Consider the following 17,649-nt stretch of genomic DNA (forward strand, 5'->3'; position numbering starts at 1 on the left):
GAACTCCGATCAAATAAGATGGCGAGAAACTCATGATTTGTACATACTAATGTTTCGTTATATATTAAGAAAAAAGGAAAAGTCAATGTAATCTAGGAAAAAAAGTGTAAGAAAGGGAGTAAAACAATGTTTGTATTTCAATAAAGTTTCTTTCTATCTTACTAGATATTTCTAATATATTTCCTTTGACGAAGACATTCAAGGAAAAGAAGTAGTACAGAAGAGAAGAATCTTGTTTGTATTTCTTCTCTTATTTTTATACGAAATAATTTAATTTTGGTGCTTCTAAGGCAACTCTTTAAATACCATACATTGTCACAGCGCATATGGCACTTCCCTCTCATATACCTATGCACACATACTGATTGTACATATGTAGTACATAAGATATATAAGGACTCGAAAGTTTAAACGTTGATTTCGAAACGATAATTTTTAGTATAGGGAGGTTTCCTGCAGGACTATTCTGTAGCCTTAACGCAAATTTCATTATTGTTATAACATTCTTGTGCAGCTTTTTTATCCTGATAAAAGCTGCGCAATAATGTTATATAACAATAATGAACTTGCGTTTAAAAGTTACAGAATAGGGGTGCTGGGCAAATATACTCTATCCGGTGTTTTGCCCGCCATTGTCTTCCGAGAGGAGCTATAAGAGTATACGAAAATTTTGTTATTCTACCGTGGTTCGAACCCGGAATCTCTATAGTATAGCAATGCGCTATACCATGTTCATGCTCTAAGGTAAATTATTCTAATGTTATTTTTAAGATTATCTTAAATGCGCGATTTCTCGAAATATTATATAGTTATAATTATTTCATTAGCTGGATAGAATCTATAAAGGAATTGTAGATAAAATCTTAAGTTTAATCCCCGGAACTGATGGCAAAATCTGTAATACAGCTACTAACGTTGGATTTATCAGATTCATTTAATTTATGTCGATTAAAAAGTATTAAAACGTATAATAATTAACGTATAATTAAACGTATAAAAAAGTATTAATTTCAAAAAATGACATAATTTGTAAAAAATAAAATGACATAACTCGTATAAAATAGAATGAATATAAATATACTGTTGACTCAAGTATCTTTTTATTATTCATATGAATTCAAGAAGGATATGTGTATAAAATTATATCTGTGTCATCCACAACTACTTTTCTTTTAAAAGAAAAACAAGGTGTTTTCCAGCAAGAGACAAATGACAGCGCAATACAAGTGAATCATTTCATCTTCGTTTAACATTGACAAACAAGTGTCGTTCTATCTTTGTTATTTATTAAATGTCAAGAAGGATAGAATGCGATGACAAACATCAACATGATACAAAATCAACTGTCTTTAAAGAAAATGTTCTGTGTCATTCACTGGCAAAATCCCTTCGCGATTTCAATATTATATGTGGATATCTGCAGATATCTGTGATCATCCGTGAAGATTGCGATCAATTCTCATCAATCCTCCACAACTCCTCATTGTGGTTGATATGGACACAGTTTCAAAATTCGAGATCGCCGCGAGACGAAACACGTGTTGCGCACGCGCACTTGGCGGCGCAAGGTGGCCACCACACGAGGGCGAAATCGCGTTGGAGTTCGCGGACGGACGGCTGTCACCGCTTTTTTTGTGTGACAGATGTTTTGCGCGATTAATCCGCTTTGTTAATTCGCGGTCGCGCGGTCGCAAGTGTATACAAGGGATACGCTAGCGAAGCCCCCTTCTCCCGCGATTTCTCACGCGCGGTAGAGCCACGCGTCACCGCCCGTTTGTGCTGTCATCGTGTCTGAAAAGTCTGAAATCTCGTCGGGAGAGCCAGGAGTAGACAGAGAAGGAGAGTGAGCGGAAAGAGAGTGAGCGAGCGAGCGAACACCGGAGGAAGGAGAACGCGCCTCATCAAATGTCTCGCGGACGAGACGGTTAGATATCTTCGGTGGCGAGCGGAGTGAAAGAGAGAGAGAGATAGCAGGACACCGAGAGGGAGAAATATAGGGAGACTCGGCCAGCTGGTGTTGCGAATTCGTGGGCTCGTCACAAACGCCAGGAAGCATTGTCCGCGAAGCGCTCGGAACTCGTGGTGAGCGATAATAATCGCTCGGGGAAGCTCAGCGGCGGCTGCGACGATACCCGTTCCATCATCGCAGCGACAATGGCAAAGACGTACGATTATTTATTCAAACTGCTGCTGATCGGCGATTCCGGCGTAGGCAAGACCTGCGTGCTGTTCCGTTTTTCCGAGGATGCATTCAACACCACCTTCATCTCGACCATCGGTACGTTTTTGTGTCGGCACACGTTTCTCCCCCACCTCCTCGCGATCTCCGTCTCATTTCTACGTTTATTAATCACTGCCTTCGGCAGACCGGGGTGTGTCTCTCTCTCTTGAGAAAACGGCCTGAATATCATTCGATAATGGACAAAGAGCACTTTATGTCGTGCTGCTTACAGTAACGTGATTCATCCGACCTCGGTCCGCTGCTTTCCGTTTCCCCGTATCTCCGGAAAGTAACCCAGATTTTGATTCACTTGATTTCCTTGTACGTTTCAGGCATTGACTTTAAAATTCGTACCATAGAATTGGACGGAAAGAAAATTAAGCTACAAATATGGTAAATATACTTTATGCTCTTTCTTTTCGTTCGTCATATCAAGAGCAATTTAGTCCCGTAGAGTCGTGATGTAAATCGTACTGCAATATAATTGGATGCGTTCTTTGCACTTGAAGGGACACCGCTGGACAAGAAAGGTTTCGCACCATAACTACAGCGTACTATCGTGGTGCGATGGGAATCATGTTGGTGTACGACGTTACAAACGATAAAAGTTTTGAAAACATTAAAAACTGGATTCGTAATATAGAGGAAAATGCGTCAGCGGATGTGGAAAAAATGTTATTAGGCAATAAGTGTGAGCTTACAGACAAGAGGCAAGTGACGAAGGAAAGGGGCGAACAACTGGCTGTGGAATATGGCATTAAATTTATGGAAACCTCGGCGAAATCTAGTATCAATGTGGAAGAGGCTTTTTATACTCTGGCACGTGATATCAAAGCGAAAATGGAAAAGAAACTGGTGAGGAAATACGAATTGTATCACATATACTCCAAGAGATTACAGATATTGGTTGGCCAAATATAGATTACTTTGTATTCATATATCTGTAATTAATATGCTATTAGTATTCATGTTTCAATATGTAAAACCTTCTACATTTAAAAATCTATTATACAGAGATATTAATAATTGGAATAATATAAGTTAGAGAAATATGCTTAATTATATATATATATATATATATATAAGTTTTCACATGAACATTTTTATCTCATGTGTATTACACAAAATAACCACTGTTTCTCTGTTTCCTGTCTCTGTTTCTCTTGTATTTGGTGCTGGTCCATCTTGGCAGAAGGTAACTTTCTATGTACACCGTTGGTTTTTAACGTTTTTTAATTATATGTCTTGAATTCTATATCTACGATCAACAAAACATTTTGTGATGATATATCGTTGCATCTTGTCATATATCATTTGTGGCTTCTATTCATTAATTTGTTTTGATAGCGACGAGCAAATGTCTACTAAAAAACTATTGCAATTTTATATTAATCAAATATTTACATTAATTCGAAATAATATTTATTGTCTCTATTATTACTTATATGTCTGATATCAGTTTCAATTTACATTATACAGGTATGCTTTTAGTAACTAAACTAGCGTACAGTTTTAGAATTTCAAATGAAACAGGTATATACTTCATATTTAGCTAAAACGAGAAAGAAAATTCTGATGCAGTTTAGTACAAAAATAAAAAAAGATCAAATCTTATATTTGAAGAATATAGATATGTTATTTTAATTTTGCATTATATTACACTCAGCTTGCTTAACAATGAATGTATGCTGTGTTATTTGCTATTAACTTTGTGATCAGTTATTTCTAATAATCGAATAAATAAATACAAATCACAATGAGATAACATGCATGCTGTTATGTTTGCATTTACTAACATTTTAATTGCTGGACTAAATATAAGTAACATTTAAATTGGTTATAAAGAAAGTGCATAAAAATGGTGTGAAATTACGATAAAGTTTGTGTACTAAATATATCTTATGCTACATTACGCATTCTGTTAATACTATGTTTTGTTTTATATAGGAAGCGTCGAATCCACCGAAAGGCGGCGGTCATCAATTGAAAGCTTCAGAACCACAAAGGAAGCCACCTAGTTGGCTCGCCCGTTGTATTATACTCTGACCCCCCAAATATTTTCAACTGTTCAAGGAGGCGCATCTATTTACTATCATTATTTACTTATGTTCATTTCGTCGAACAAAACCGATGTTCTGTGGAACTTTTCACATCTCAAGTATCGGATATAGTGGATTTATTCCTTGACAATGAGAAACGCATCGTATTAAAGACTCAGAAATTATTTACATGAATGTATTTTTTTGCCGAAGAAACCCTCAGAGGAGAAAGTATTAAAATGTTTTATTTTTAGTGCATAGAAAGGGAATGCATACATGTTAATTCATGCAACTTTTACAATTTGTTATGCAAACATTTTCTAGTTAATCAATATAATTAAAGGGACTTAGGTGAAATAGTTTTGCAGTGGTTTAAGTTGACGGGATTTATATCCTATTGATGTGATCCATATCCTATCGTATCTCTTAACTTTAATCGGTATTTGCTCTGAGATTTCCTTAACTGAAATTTGCGGGTCCAGTGTACTTTAAATTAATGTATCGTTGCTTAAAATTAACGACTTTTTTGTTTTGAACAAAATTTGAGAAAAGATTATGTAATTTAAAATTATGTAGATTGCGAAAAGTTATAAACAGAAATTAAAGAAAATGTCTACTGGATCCACGAATACCGATTAGGGTTAAAAAGTGATTATAATGTAATTTATTAAATCAGATAATGTTATGTGATATATTAAGCACACAATTGAATTTCTCCTCTGGTTTTCTATATTCAAGGGCAATGATCGATTTTATTATTGAAAAATCACTGTTAAGTGTAAAAGTACGTGTTACTTAATTTTTATGGCAATGGGATAAAGTATACAATTTTTTATGCACGAAATTCTGCAATTCATGTTTTAATATAATTTATATCGTGTGTGTGTCTTCGAGGACCATGTGTCTATAAAAATATAGAAACATACATCACACCGTACAACATCACATACAATGACTAAAAATAAGGGAAAAAAAATAAGATTAAGCAGTATATAGGTATCACGATCGTTTTTATACTGTTATTAAGCAGATATAGCTTTTTCACAAAATTAACAGGAAAACATAAAGCGTACTAGAGCATTAACTGATGTAACTAAAATGCCTTGTGACGAATTGAACAAAAACTTTATAGAAACAATTTTGTTATATCACGGATAGTCATAGAATTTTTTATTAGGTCTAAATGAAAAAAGACAGACGAGCATAAATTATGCGAGGCTTATCTTCCAACGAGGTTTATTTTGCATATAGAGATAGATTCGTTTACAGGAATCTGCAATTAAAAAAAAATAAACAAATCTTTCGTTCGCTGGTTGTCATGATGTGCATCTTACAAGTTTGCATTTTTATCATCAGAACTTGTTCAAAACTTATACTTAAATATACAAACGATTATTATAATACATTTTTTATTAATCCTGTACATTACGTGTTTTTAGTATATTTATTGATATAATCCTGTCCCCTGTTATTTTTTATATAGATGGCGGTAATTTTCTTATCTTCGAATGTGCATCGTAATTTACGAATTCTTGTGCGGAGCCTGTGTTTCTGATCATCATTGAAGCTAGCATATGTTCCAACTCTTTTATTTTCGCTTTATCCTTCTGATGTATCGCGTGTGTACACAAACCTACAGTTTGTAAACGTTGGTTGAGAATGATAATTTCTTCGCAAGATCTCTGCAGGTATTGATGCTCCTCTTTAAATTTCGCGATTGTACTAAAAGGTCAATGATAAATTATGAAGCTACAAGATAACATGAAGATTAAATTCTGGCTTTATTATTAATGTTATAATCGCAAAAAAATCTATCGTTGCGAATCTGTCATTAAAATTTAATTATAATTTAGATTAGAAATAAAGTTACAAATGACAGATTAAATTTTAAATAAAGAAATATATTTTTTATAGCTGGACTATAAGTGTACACTTTTTGTATTTAAAGTGAAATGGATATATATACGTTTGAAATTTGGCGTAAGCGTAAAAGAATTTTTTAATGAAGTACAATACAGTACAGCAATAAAAAAACAAATCTTACGTAAAATAAAATAACAAATTAAAAAAAATTTTTTAAGTGAATTTCGCTCTAAAAGATGAAATCTCATTTTTAAAGATTGAAAATTGAGCCACTCTTTTACGACTGGCTCTTTGGAAAGTGAGAATTTAGACAGTAAAAGATTGTTTCTATAGTCGAATATAGCGAATATTCGACGAGGTCAAACGTACTGATCGATAGTGGTAACAATGCGCGAATTATCATGTTTAAGCTTCTTCAAAGCTTGTTCCATTATTTTGTTACTCGCGTCTCTTTGACGTAGCTTCTCTTCTAAGTTTTGAATTTTTATTTTACACTCGGCCTCGTGCATCTTCGTGGTCGCGGCTTGACTCATCAGGGACTCGCACTGCTTCGTCATCGCGTCATGCTTGATTCTTAATTGAACACTCTCGACCTGATTTTTCGTTTGCTGTTGCTGCGACTCGTTCGCCACCTCCGTGACCGCTTTCAGACGCATCTTTAACTCATGAGAAACCCCCCGCTCTTTTTCCAGCTCCAACTCCGTGCTGTATAAAGCGTAACGAGTTTCCAATAGTTCTTTCTGCATTGTCTGCATGATAATCTGCTCTCGAAATGTACATAATTCACATAAAATTAATAATTAATTGAGTAAACTATTATAAATAGTTAGTGATTAGTATTTAGTCCGTAACAGAAAAGATTTGTTTCCTTTAAAAAAAAAAATGCAATTTTTGTTTTAGCATTATTATTACTGCCGCTCGATTTGGAAAAGAAATTAAGAATCCAGTTCAAGTTACTTTCAAATTTTAAAATAAAGAATTTTTAATTAAAAATACTTTTTTCAAAACAAAACCTGTATAATTTAATAAAGATAATTTTGCATAAGTAAATCCAATTACTTTGATCGGTAATTAATTTAATCGAGTTTCTAATTAATATATAATTATATCTCTCATAATTATAATTAGTACAATTTATAACAATTTAATTTGCTATCTAATAATACATATGTATAATACTAATTCACATTTTATCGCAACGGTTTAGAGTGATTTCGTCCGAATTTCGATTTACTAAATCAATTAACTTGATATTATAATCAGATACAAAATTTTAACTGTATTATATAATTTATTGTCCTAATCTGGTCTTTTTCTTAAGCATCTATTTAAAAAATTAAACAGTAATTATTCTATTCACGTTAGCAAACTAGTACAAGTACTTGTTATTATAATAATTCCGGCTAATTAAGTTGAGTTTGGAATTTGGTTGAAATCACCCCTTAGATCCACTCTAAACTTTCTCTAAATATCTTGTAATATCCTGTATAATGTACAAGTCTCCGTATATTATTATAACATTGCTTCGTGTATTAATTTAGTTTAGAACATGTTACAGGTGCACGCGGGCGTAAAGGCCCGGGTTAAGTGCGCTTCGAGTGTTGATCAATATAGTAAGTGCTATTATATTTTACCGTGTTGTTTTGCAACTCGTAAAACTGTTCACGGAATTGCCGTTCCAATTGAGAGAAATCCTGCACGCTCGGCATGTTTTCGTCATCCATAACTTGCGACGTAAGTACTCCCGCCTTATGGTGTAACTTTAAGTAATGCGGAACGTGTCTGAAATTATCAGTTTTAATTCTCGTTTTTTACATTTGCAAGTGTCTTCAAATAGGAAAGACAGCCAGTAAATGTTTCATTAAGAAATTTAATTTAAATAATAAATTATGATGCAAGATGTGTGTGTATTGTTTACATTTTACTTTAACCGGAATTTGCGATATATTTTGTCCTGGAGTGTAATAATTGTGTACATATATTAATTAACACCGAATACGTCTGAAGTTCTCAGCTTTACTTGCTTTACCTATGATTATTTTCAAGTAAGAAAACAAATGGCGGGTTTTCAAACAAGAAACTTAACTATAATACATTATAATTAATGCTATATGTAAATCGTCATAAATGAAATTTAATGTTATTACAATAATTTATTATTATCTATAAGGCATAATTCATAATATTTATCAATATCCAATATAAAATTTAATATTGATAAATTTGTGAATTTTTTCGAATACACGTGATATTTTGTTTGTTCAATTTCGATATGTGTCTATTTTGATATACTCTCTTGTCTTATTTTATTATTACATAATAATAATTACATAATAAATAATAAAAGATTTCTCTCTTTCTCTGCTAATATATATTATTATTATTATTATACATAATCTCATCTTGTTCTACATGTTGCATTATTTTAAGCTCGTGAATTTTAGCTACATTTGAATTCGCATTCGTATTCTGCCGTTTTCATTTTTCACACATAAAATACTTGAATAGTATCTGAGCATCTCTCCATTTTTCATTCTCATGTACTGCTGCATTAACCTTTCCAAAAGAAACAGAAAGATAGGTCACAGATGCTTAAAACGGGAACAAAGTGGTTCACAGAACTTCTCTCGTAATAACATCTCTACATAGAATCCTTCTATAGGGTGCTTCGTTTTATTTCTTGCGCTTTTTATATTTATAAATAATAAATATAGTGAAAAATCTGACAGAAGCTCTCATTAAAGTTTAATAGTTCTGATAATGGACTTGTCTGTATATTGTATTTAATTGAATGAACTAATCTTTATAACTTTTAATGAATTAAGTGCTATTTAATATTTATAAATGGTTTTAAAGAACGATAATGTTTAAATGACATGGAAAATATCAAGATATGCATGAAGAATCATCATTAAAATTTAATACTTTGAAAGTGATTAAGCTCTTTAATGCATATGGTGATTTGCATTATATAAAGTTTATGTGTGACGAATCAATTATCTACAGTTTTTAATGCAATCAAATACTATATTTAATACTTATAATAGTGTGACTTTGAATGGCTAAATGATATCATCTTATACAGCACACTTTATCCGACAGATATCTTAGGAATACTCAGAACGTTCAGAGAATATATACGTATGAATCTTCTCTGGACGTGCTTATAAGACATCCCTTGGAAGGTATACATACTATTGTGCTAAAAAATTGTTAATACTTCAATAATAAATCTCTTTATTATACACATCGTTTACTTTTAATTTGATGAATTAATTCCTATAATTTTTACAAAACAATTAAAATATTTAATATTTATATCATTTTAATGGTGGTAATAAATAAAATAATATTACTCGTAATAGAGTATGTTACAACATTTGACCAATTAACATTGCTTGTTTATCATTATAAATTTTTTACAAAATTCGGTGAACATTTATCACCCAGTATATTCGCGGCCAGAATTGCAGATTTGGCACATAGACCAAATGGAGTTCTGGGGTTGAAAGCAGCGATGATGTAGAAAGAGAGAAAGAACAGAGGGTGGCCGCATGCGCATCCCTCGGAATAGCGAGTCTTGGACCACCCCCGCCGATTATGGATGTTTAGTATCGACGTTGTTGCTAGCGTGTCGTCACACGCTCCCGCGTCCGATTGCAGGGTGTGATAATTGCGCCCGAGAGTGCGACGTAAGAGTATCTTGCTGTTTTGTGCGAGATAATGAACGGAATCGGGAGACGGCAGTCGAGGCCGATCGACGTCTGCCTCGCTACCACGCTGCGTTAGCGTCCCTCGTCGTCGTTAATCATGGTCCTGCGTGACCGCGATTTGCCAGGACACCAGCAACATGCCGTGCGACGACCGTTCGGGAAGGACGCGTGCACGTGTCGCCGCGATAGCGACGTTGTTCTTGTTCACGTTGAATTTCAAGTGTATAGGTGCGTGCACTCTAATTGCAAGTTCCAGTGCGAATCTTGCGATTAAAATTCACTTTTAAAGAACGTCATAATTGATAAGAAATAATTCTGAATTATTAAAAAATCAACAGTATAGAATATACGAAAGACAGAATTTGTATAATCTCTCGACTTAAAGGGGATGCAGTTTGTAGAAATCAATTTACGATTGTATAAAAGATAATAATCTTGGATGAAAGATCACGTTTCTATATAAACATTCTTATAAAAATGACATTTTCTGTTGAGAAAAGATATTAATCGTATCTGTATTATAATTTAGTTCAAATTATGTATGTAAATCTCTTTTCGCTGTGCATGAAAGAGATCCGCATAGACCTCGGCTTTAAATTCCAAGAACTGCAGATTATTTGTTTTTTTATAAATGTTAATTTTTAACTTATTTAAATATTATTAATTTTTATTCTAAATAATTTTAATTTTGTACAGAATCTTTTTACATAACTTTTTACAAAAGATAAGCAATTTTTTTCTATTTATTAAAGCTTAGGGATGTATCAAATGTATAAAAAAAGTAGAATTGAAAATTTATACTTTCCATATAAACATGAGAGTTATAAATATATGTAAAAATATGTGAAATAGTTAAATAAGATCAATATTTATATTTAACAACAATATAATTTTATAATTTAAATGTGAATTCTCATTTTATTTTACAATTAATAATTTTTTAAAGATATTATAATTAATTTTACTTCTTAAGTTCTGTTTTTTAATTAAGTTTATTTCTTAAATTAAAACAATTTTTTATTCTAAATTCTAAATGATCGTCGCCAAACTTTTTGTATTATTTTCAAATACAACATAGAAAAATGTGTAATTTTGAATTAAAAAAATACAGTCTTAAGTATTTGAACAACATTCAAGGAGAAGCACGTGCAACTTTTTGCACTATGATTCGACTATTCGGGGGGACGCGACGACAATATACCTAATCGTTTCATGTGCCACGCGATCGAGTCGGATCGATCTCTATTTGGCGTTCATCGCGCAAGCCGCTATAAAACATGATCGATTTTCGGACGCTGTTGCGAGGGTGTGAGCGAGCGTGCGCGAACTAAAAGATACAATTTCAAATTCAAATCTCTAAACATCTGCTGTGTGTACTTGCAGATACCGAGAATTTGGGACTGGATAATGTTTGCATACTGAAAGACCTTCATCCTCTTCTTATCGTCACCTATAAATATCTTACTATGTCTGTAAGTATATCGCTTTTATGTATTATTTTACAGCTATTATATAAAAACTTAATATGTTTGTTGATTGTAATAAGAATGTGAAGATCTAAAATTAACTAAATAGTATAATTATTTTTAAAATTTTATATTATAAACATATTTTATTTAAATTCGCATGTTTAATAATTTTAATTATTATAATATTAATACGTAATTGATTGAAATTTCTAACGATTTAGTCATTGAAAAAAATATTCAGTAAAATATATCAAAAATATATATTCTCATCCAGAAATCATTTGTTTATCGACGTCGAAAATGTTGATTCAATGTTTAATTATTTCTGGCTGGGATTCTTTTTATAACATAAAATTAAATATTTCTAATCTTATTATTATAAAAATTTTAAATTTAATATTATAGAGACTACACTGTAAATAAAGCTTTATATTACAGTTTAAGCCAAGAATTTTAATAAAAAATACATAGAAAACGTGACGAAGTTAAAAAATTAGAAATTCGGGAGCTTTTTTTGAATTCTTGATTTCGAATATTTTAGAGAACAAAATATATGTTATACAGATACACACGATTCGTGTACCTCACAATGAACGACTGATGGTGAGATGTCGAGAGATAGGTAAATACAAGTTTATCGGCGATTCCTTGTTGCATTGCCGCAATGGCACGTGGGACGGAAAGACACCTAGTTGCGTGACTACCACGGCACTCTCCAATTATACTGGTACGTCGTAATACAATCGTGTTTGAAATCTATACAACAAATTACACTTCTCTGATACTCCTGCCACCCGTCACCAAATAGATTTTCTAGCTTTTCCTCGCCATCATTCTGTTAAATTTTGCTGCTCTTTCTTATATATCGCTGTTAAATTTTGCAACTTATGCCTGCCTCCATCCGATCATCCTTTTCAGTATCTTCTTTTCACTTAGCTGTGTCTCGCTTTTTTTGGTCTACTGGTCGATCGCCATTTCTATGATCGTATTATATATACACACCGGTTCAAGCACTACCCTCTTAGGCCGATATTCATAAATAATTCTTATATAACATCATCTTAAGTTCAGCCTTGAGATGTCACGAAATCCAATTAGAGGACCGCATTAGTGTCGTAAGACATTACTTAAGACGGTCTTAAAATGAGAATCGACTATGAGCCTTAGTCTTTTCTAATTTTAATTTGTCAACAAGTATTGTACTCTATTTTCTCGTACACTTATTTCCGTAATATGCTCAATTTTTTCACTTCCTGATAAAGTTATCTAGAGACGAAAAAATTAGGTATAAATCTGTACTGTATTTTTGCGTTCTATTCTTATATTCATCTATAAACCTATAGTTCAACCTACAATATTGCTCGTAATTTGTTACATTTCTGATAGACGTAGCAGTTACTGATGTCTCGCCAATTGCATTTTATATACGTCTTCCTATTTATGTCTGTTCTCCACTCTCAACTTTGTATTTTTTTTTATTTGATACGCAATAAATTAAATAAAAATAAATTAAATGCCAAAAGATACAATGGAAATAACAGATATATGTTATTCAAGAGTCTACTCCAATTATTGAAAAAATTGTAATTAATACAAAATAATACATACGAATAATATGTATACAGACGTATATTTTGTTGAGCCCTGTGATTTTTTTATATTATGTATGGGACGTTGTTGCAATTTTTTTTTAAATTTCAATCCTCGTCTTTTTCGAGGATAAACAGAAAATGTACCACCAACCATCGATTTCGGTCTACCTACTGGTTCGGCTGTGGTAGAACCGACCGGTACACTCGCCGTTTACCCAGGAAGTATTCTGCATCTGGAGTGTCTTTATACTAGGAAGTTGGGCAATCCCGAATGGACATGGACCTCGACGTTTCGTCGATACCTAACAGGTGAGTCACGAAAATCGCTTTACTGTAGTCTGCGAGACCACAATAAATCTGAAAAGTGCAGCAAGATTTTGAATTTTTATATCATTAAAACGTAATACAGATTTAAATACGAATTTTCTCTTAATAATGTAAAATTTAAATGCGCGCGTTGTTCTTAAATATAATTTATATATTTTTTATTTATTTGTCTCAGGATGGGCGATCGCTACAGGGGAAAGAGACTTGAAGTATCGCTTATCGATATACTACGCCAAACCTCTGGATTCCGGAACATATACGTGCACCACACCGAAAGGATTCAGCAATTCTATACAAGTTCGTGTTGTAGGTACGGCCATTAAATAGAATTGCATTTTGTAAAATAACATATATATGTTATTAGAATTTATTTTACATTGATCGCCATTCACCAATAGCGATAGTAACTCTAATATCACTTGGAAAAATTCTGATTAAAAATGAACGAACTAGAAGGTTATTATTGATTTATACCATATATTAAATCAGAATTCTGATTACCTCAACTAGATTTATAATAGAGGTTCAACGAGAAAAATTTTCTTTGTCCATTTTTAACTAGAATTTCAATTAATACAACCGGACTCTTTTTCCAATGATGACTTTAATTAATTTTTGCAGATGTTCAATGCCCAGTATTGGACGTGCCGGAGCCGCCATTAATGAGTCGCATTGGGGGCAGCCGAATGGGAAATAGTGCCGTTTTCGACTGTCCAGTAGGGTACAGATTAGAAGGTGCTTCCAGAATCACGTGCCAGTATAACGGTACGAAACAACATTTGCTTACTAAAAGTAAAAACAGCTAAATATAAAATTAAGAAAATTGTTTCTTGCAGGCAAATGGTCGACGGAGATGCCGTATTGCGAAAAGATCAAATGTTCGGAGATAATTATCAGAAATAATGCATTGTTGATATTGAACGAACACAATAGCACTTATGGCGAGAAAGCTATCTTCACCTGCATGTGGGGATACAAACTTTTGGGCTCACAGAGTATGACATGCGAAAGGGACGGCAAGTGGAACGGATCTATGCCGACTTGTCAAAGTAAAACAGTCATTTTAGAATATGTAATTCTATTTTCAAAGAATTTTTAGATAGTAATTCAACAAATATCTCAAAAGCTTCTTCGGCAAACTGTAATACGTTTAAAATATTTGAATTAGTTGAATTTGAATTAGCTCGGCTGAAATTATATTTTTTAATAATTTTTCTTAGCTGAAAGAGCATAATGCTTAAGAAAATAGTTATTGTGAAATTAATCTTAATCAGTTATAATCAATTTTAACAAAAATAACATCGTAGTTAATAAAAGATGCTTGTAGAAATCACTTGTCCTGTACCGGAAACGCCACAAAGTGGACGCATCGTCGAGCAACCGCGATATACTAACAAGAAACAATATCACATGCGAATATACAAAGTTGGCGCCTTAGTGAGATTCGCCTGTCAACCAGGCCATCAACTAATAGGAGAAGCGGTTACCGTATGCACCGAGAACGGTACTTGGTCTCACGATCCGCCTGTATGTGAGTGTCCGTAAAATTAGGTTTTATAATATTATAACGTTTCACGTACATTTTTTTGATAATTCTGTATTAATTAGGGTGAAAAGATTGCGTTAATTTAATTTTATTTTGTAATTTTACAAAAGAACGGTTTTACGCTGAAATACAATATCTAAACAATTTAGCTGAATACATATCTGAAAATAATTATGTTGTACCATTTAAATACTGACATTGAAAGCTTAAGCTGATTGTTTAAATGTCAAAATCTTCAGCACCATTATCATAGAATGTTTAAATTCTTATATAATATAATTATTTTAATTTGTAATTGGCCTAATTTTTATGTACCTATCTACTTCAGCGGCTATGTTCTTTCTGTGCATGAAAAAACAGTATTTGCTTGCGCGCGCGCGCGCGCGTGCACACACACACACACACACACACAGACATACTAAAAAATTAATATTATACTATTTTCTTTATGTTTTTAAAATTGCTAAAATTTTCAAACAACAAATTAATAATAAATTATGTAATATTTTAGGTAAAGTAAGATGTCCTTATCCAGGTGATCCTCCTCATGGTCGAATCGCACCTCTCAAATTTTGGTACAAACCAGGAGATAATATACAGGTGAGTAAATTTTCCGCAAGCAGATCAATAGGTCATATCAACAGATAATGTCAAAATGATGTTAAAATAAATCATCATGTCTAATTGAAAAGCATAACTTTTAATAATTATTTTGGAGCCATTTTAAGGGGATCCTAAAGTCGTCTGCGTGTATTATCGATTAAACTATATAATTTTTGTATAATAATTATTGTTTTCCTCTTTTACTGATTTAAAAATCCTTTTCCGGGGGTGTAAGGTGGAATCTATGCTAAAAACGATAAAAATTTTGAAATTGAGTTTTTACCATTTCTTAGTCCAATGTGGCGCTCCCCCCAGAGCCGTCACGTCATGACAATATTTGTTTCATATAAAAGCTGTGCAATTTGTATCTACGAAATAGTAGTCCACAGACTAGTAGCTTGCATGAAGAAACAGCATAAAGTTCTTAAAGTTGGACTTACAGATGTCTAATTAAAACGTAATTATTATACGAAAATTTATGTGTAGATATGTGTGGCGTGAGTGAGTGAGATATTGATGTAGTGATGTATTAAAGACACGTTTTTAGAATCCTCTTAATACCATTTTAATTTTTTTTTTCTGCTTGATTCATTTATCATTATATAAAATTAAGGAAAAAGTCTTTTTACATATGGAAAGGTGCTATTTTATATAACATTTTGAAATATATAGAAAATGAGTGAATAACAGGAACATTTTCGACATATTTTACTTTTTTATTATAAAAAAGGGAAGAACGCTGCGCAAGCTGCAGAACAAATTTGTCGTATTTATAGAGAGGATGTTCTAACTATGTAGACAAACAGCAGCGAATTGATTTCGCAGATTTCGAGATAAAAATTTTTATGTCAAAGATGCACATCATTCTGGTCGACTTGTTGTGGAAAATGTCAATAAAATCTTCTAAAAAATTAAAGAAAGTCATCATGTAAGCAGTTATGGCACAGCTAAGAAACTAAATATTGATCATAAAACACCGTTTTAAGGCACTTGTTTTAAAGCACACAGCTGGATACACGAAAAGAAGTTCGATATTTGGATGCCACATGATTTGACGGTAAAAAATTTAATAGATCGAATTTCCATTTGCGAATCGCTGCTGAAACGAAACAAAATTGAGCCTTTTCTGAAAAAATTGATAACGGACGATAGAAAGTGGATAACATCATAAAAATGTTCAAAAAAGATCGTGGTCAAAACGAGATAAGGTACCACAATCACAAAGCTCAGATTTGATGCTCAGAGGCGTCAAAGAAGATGATGCTGTGTGTCTGATGGGACACTGAAAAGGAGTCGTCTATTATGAACTACTGCCGTCAGGCAAACCAATCCTGATTTCTACTGTTAACAATTAATACAATTAGAGCAATTCATTCAGGAAAAGCGGCCAGAACTGATCGAGAAAAGGCGTTGTCTTCCATTATGACAATGCTAGGCCATACACATCTTTGATGACTCGACAAAAATTGAGAAAACTTGGCTGGGAAGTTTTGATGCATCCACGGTATAGTTCTGACCTTGCACCGTCCGATTATCAAATCTATTTCGATCTTTACGAAACTCCTTTAATAACTTCAAGAAAAGTCTGCAAAAATGATTTATCTCAATTTTTTATCAAGAAATCACAGAAGTTCTACACCGATGGAATAATGGCTCTTTACCGAAAAATAACAAAAGATTATTGATCAAAACGGCACGTATTTGATTTATAATAAAATAGTTGTGAACAATTTGAAAAACATGTTTCGATAAAGTTGCAATTTGTAAAAAGACTTTTTGTCTAAATCCAATATATTATTTATAATAAGATTATCATATATGAATTAGATTTTTCAAAATTATTAAAGTGTAATTTTGAAATGTATGAAACAGGTAACATGTTCGCCTGGCTATGTGACTCCTCTGGAACCAGTGAAAAAACCATCGTGTCGGGAAAATGGCATTTGGAGCGCACCACCACCACCTTGTCGATCTTACAAAGAAGTGTGAGAGCGAACAGTTTAATTCGCTCATTTAATTATCAAGAATCTCTCACGGACTACTGCGCCATTTTATCTTACATGATAAATTCGATATTTATTATACGGGTAGCAATATGTGCATCAATACTAACAATAAGAGAAACAATGAAACGTGGAACTCTTACTTTGTTTTGAAGTGTAGAAAATACTAATTACATAAAGTTATTAATGATATTATTGGGCAATGAATATAGTTGAAATATATTACAGTTATAGTTACAATTTATTAAATCGACAAATAATCACAAGTAGATT

At 32.6% G+C, this 17,649-nt stretch overlaps 2 protein-coding genes across 3 annotated transcripts; both read left to right on the top strand.

Moving 5' to 3' along the window:
• The first annotated feature begins 1,594 nt into the window (after positions 1-1,594).
• Rab8 (RAS oncogene family member Rab8) lies at positions 1,595-4,773 on the top strand. 2 transcript variants are annotated; one of them, XM_018540329.1, is made up of 5 exons: positions 1,595-2,278; positions 2,554-2,614; positions 2,731-3,076; positions 3,414-3,416; positions 4,169-4,773. In XM_018540329.1, the coding sequence occupies exons 1-5, from the start codon at positions 2,155-2,157 to the stop codon at positions 4,265-4,267; spliced, it is 633 nt and encodes a 210-aa protein (XP_018395831.1). In that variant the 5' UTR covers positions 1,595-2,154; the 3' UTR covers positions 4,268-4,773. The 2 variants fall into 2 exon arrangements, with proteins under 2 accessions (XP_018395831.1, XP_018395832.1); XM_018540330.1 differs by lacking the exon at positions 3,414-3,416 and having other exon boundaries at positions 1,596-2,278.
• A 4,992-nt stretch (positions 4,774-9,765) lies between these two features.
• Positions 9,766-17,571, top strand: hig (locomotion-related protein hikaru genki). The gene is made up of 10 exons (XM_018540342.1): positions 9,766-10,064; positions 11,220-11,308; positions 11,870-12,032; positions 13,033-13,206; positions 13,400-13,534; positions 13,846-13,989; positions 14,061-14,273; positions 14,552-14,755; positions 15,282-15,370; positions 17,246-17,571. Exons 1-10 carry the CDS (start codon positions 9,974-9,976, stop codon positions 17,360-17,362), a joined length of 1,419 nt encoding a protein of 472 aa, XP_018395844.1. The 5' UTR covers positions 9,766-9,973; the 3' UTR covers positions 17,363-17,571.
• The last annotated feature ends 78 nt before the right edge of the window (positions 17,572-17,649 follow it).

The sequence above is a fragment of the Cyphomyrmex costatus genome, unplaced genomic scaffold (genome assembly GCF_001594065.2).
Source record: "Cyphomyrmex costatus isolate MS0001 unplaced genomic scaffold, Ccosl1.0 scaffold241, whole genome shotgun sequence".
In the NCBI taxonomy this organism is placed as follows: domain Eukaryota; kingdom Metazoa; phylum Arthropoda; class Insecta; order Hymenoptera; family Formicidae; genus Cyphomyrmex; species Cyphomyrmex costatus.

What these genes read in the sequence shown, in the direction of transcription:
- Rab8 (XM_018540329.1), top strand. Translation starts at nt 2,155, where the DNA reads ATGGCAAAGACGTACGATTATTTATTCAAACTGCTGCTGATCGGCGAT. An exon ending in CACCTTCATCTCGACCATCG is followed by an intron (nt 2,279 to 2,553) that starts GTACGTTTTTGT and finishes TGTACGTTTCAG; the next exon opens with GCATTGACTTTAAAATTCGT. An exon ending in AAAATTAAGCTACAAATATG is followed by an intron (nt 2,615 to 2,730) that starts GTAAATATACTT and finishes TTGCACTTGAAG; the next exon opens with GGACACCGCTGGACAAGAAA.
- hig (XM_018540342.1), top strand. Translation starts at nt 9,974, where the DNA reads ATGCCGTGCGACGACCGTTCGGGAAGGACGCGTGCACGTGTCGCCGCG. An exon ending in ATAAATATCTTACTATGTCT is followed by an intron (nt 11,309 to 11,869) that starts GTAAGTATATCG and finishes TATGTTATACAG; the next exon opens with ATACACACGATTCGTGTACC. An exon ending in GTTTCGTCGATACCTAACAG is followed by an intron (nt 13,207 to 13,399) that starts GTGAGTCACGAA and finishes TATTTGTCTCAG; the next exon opens with GATGGGCGATCGCTACAGGG.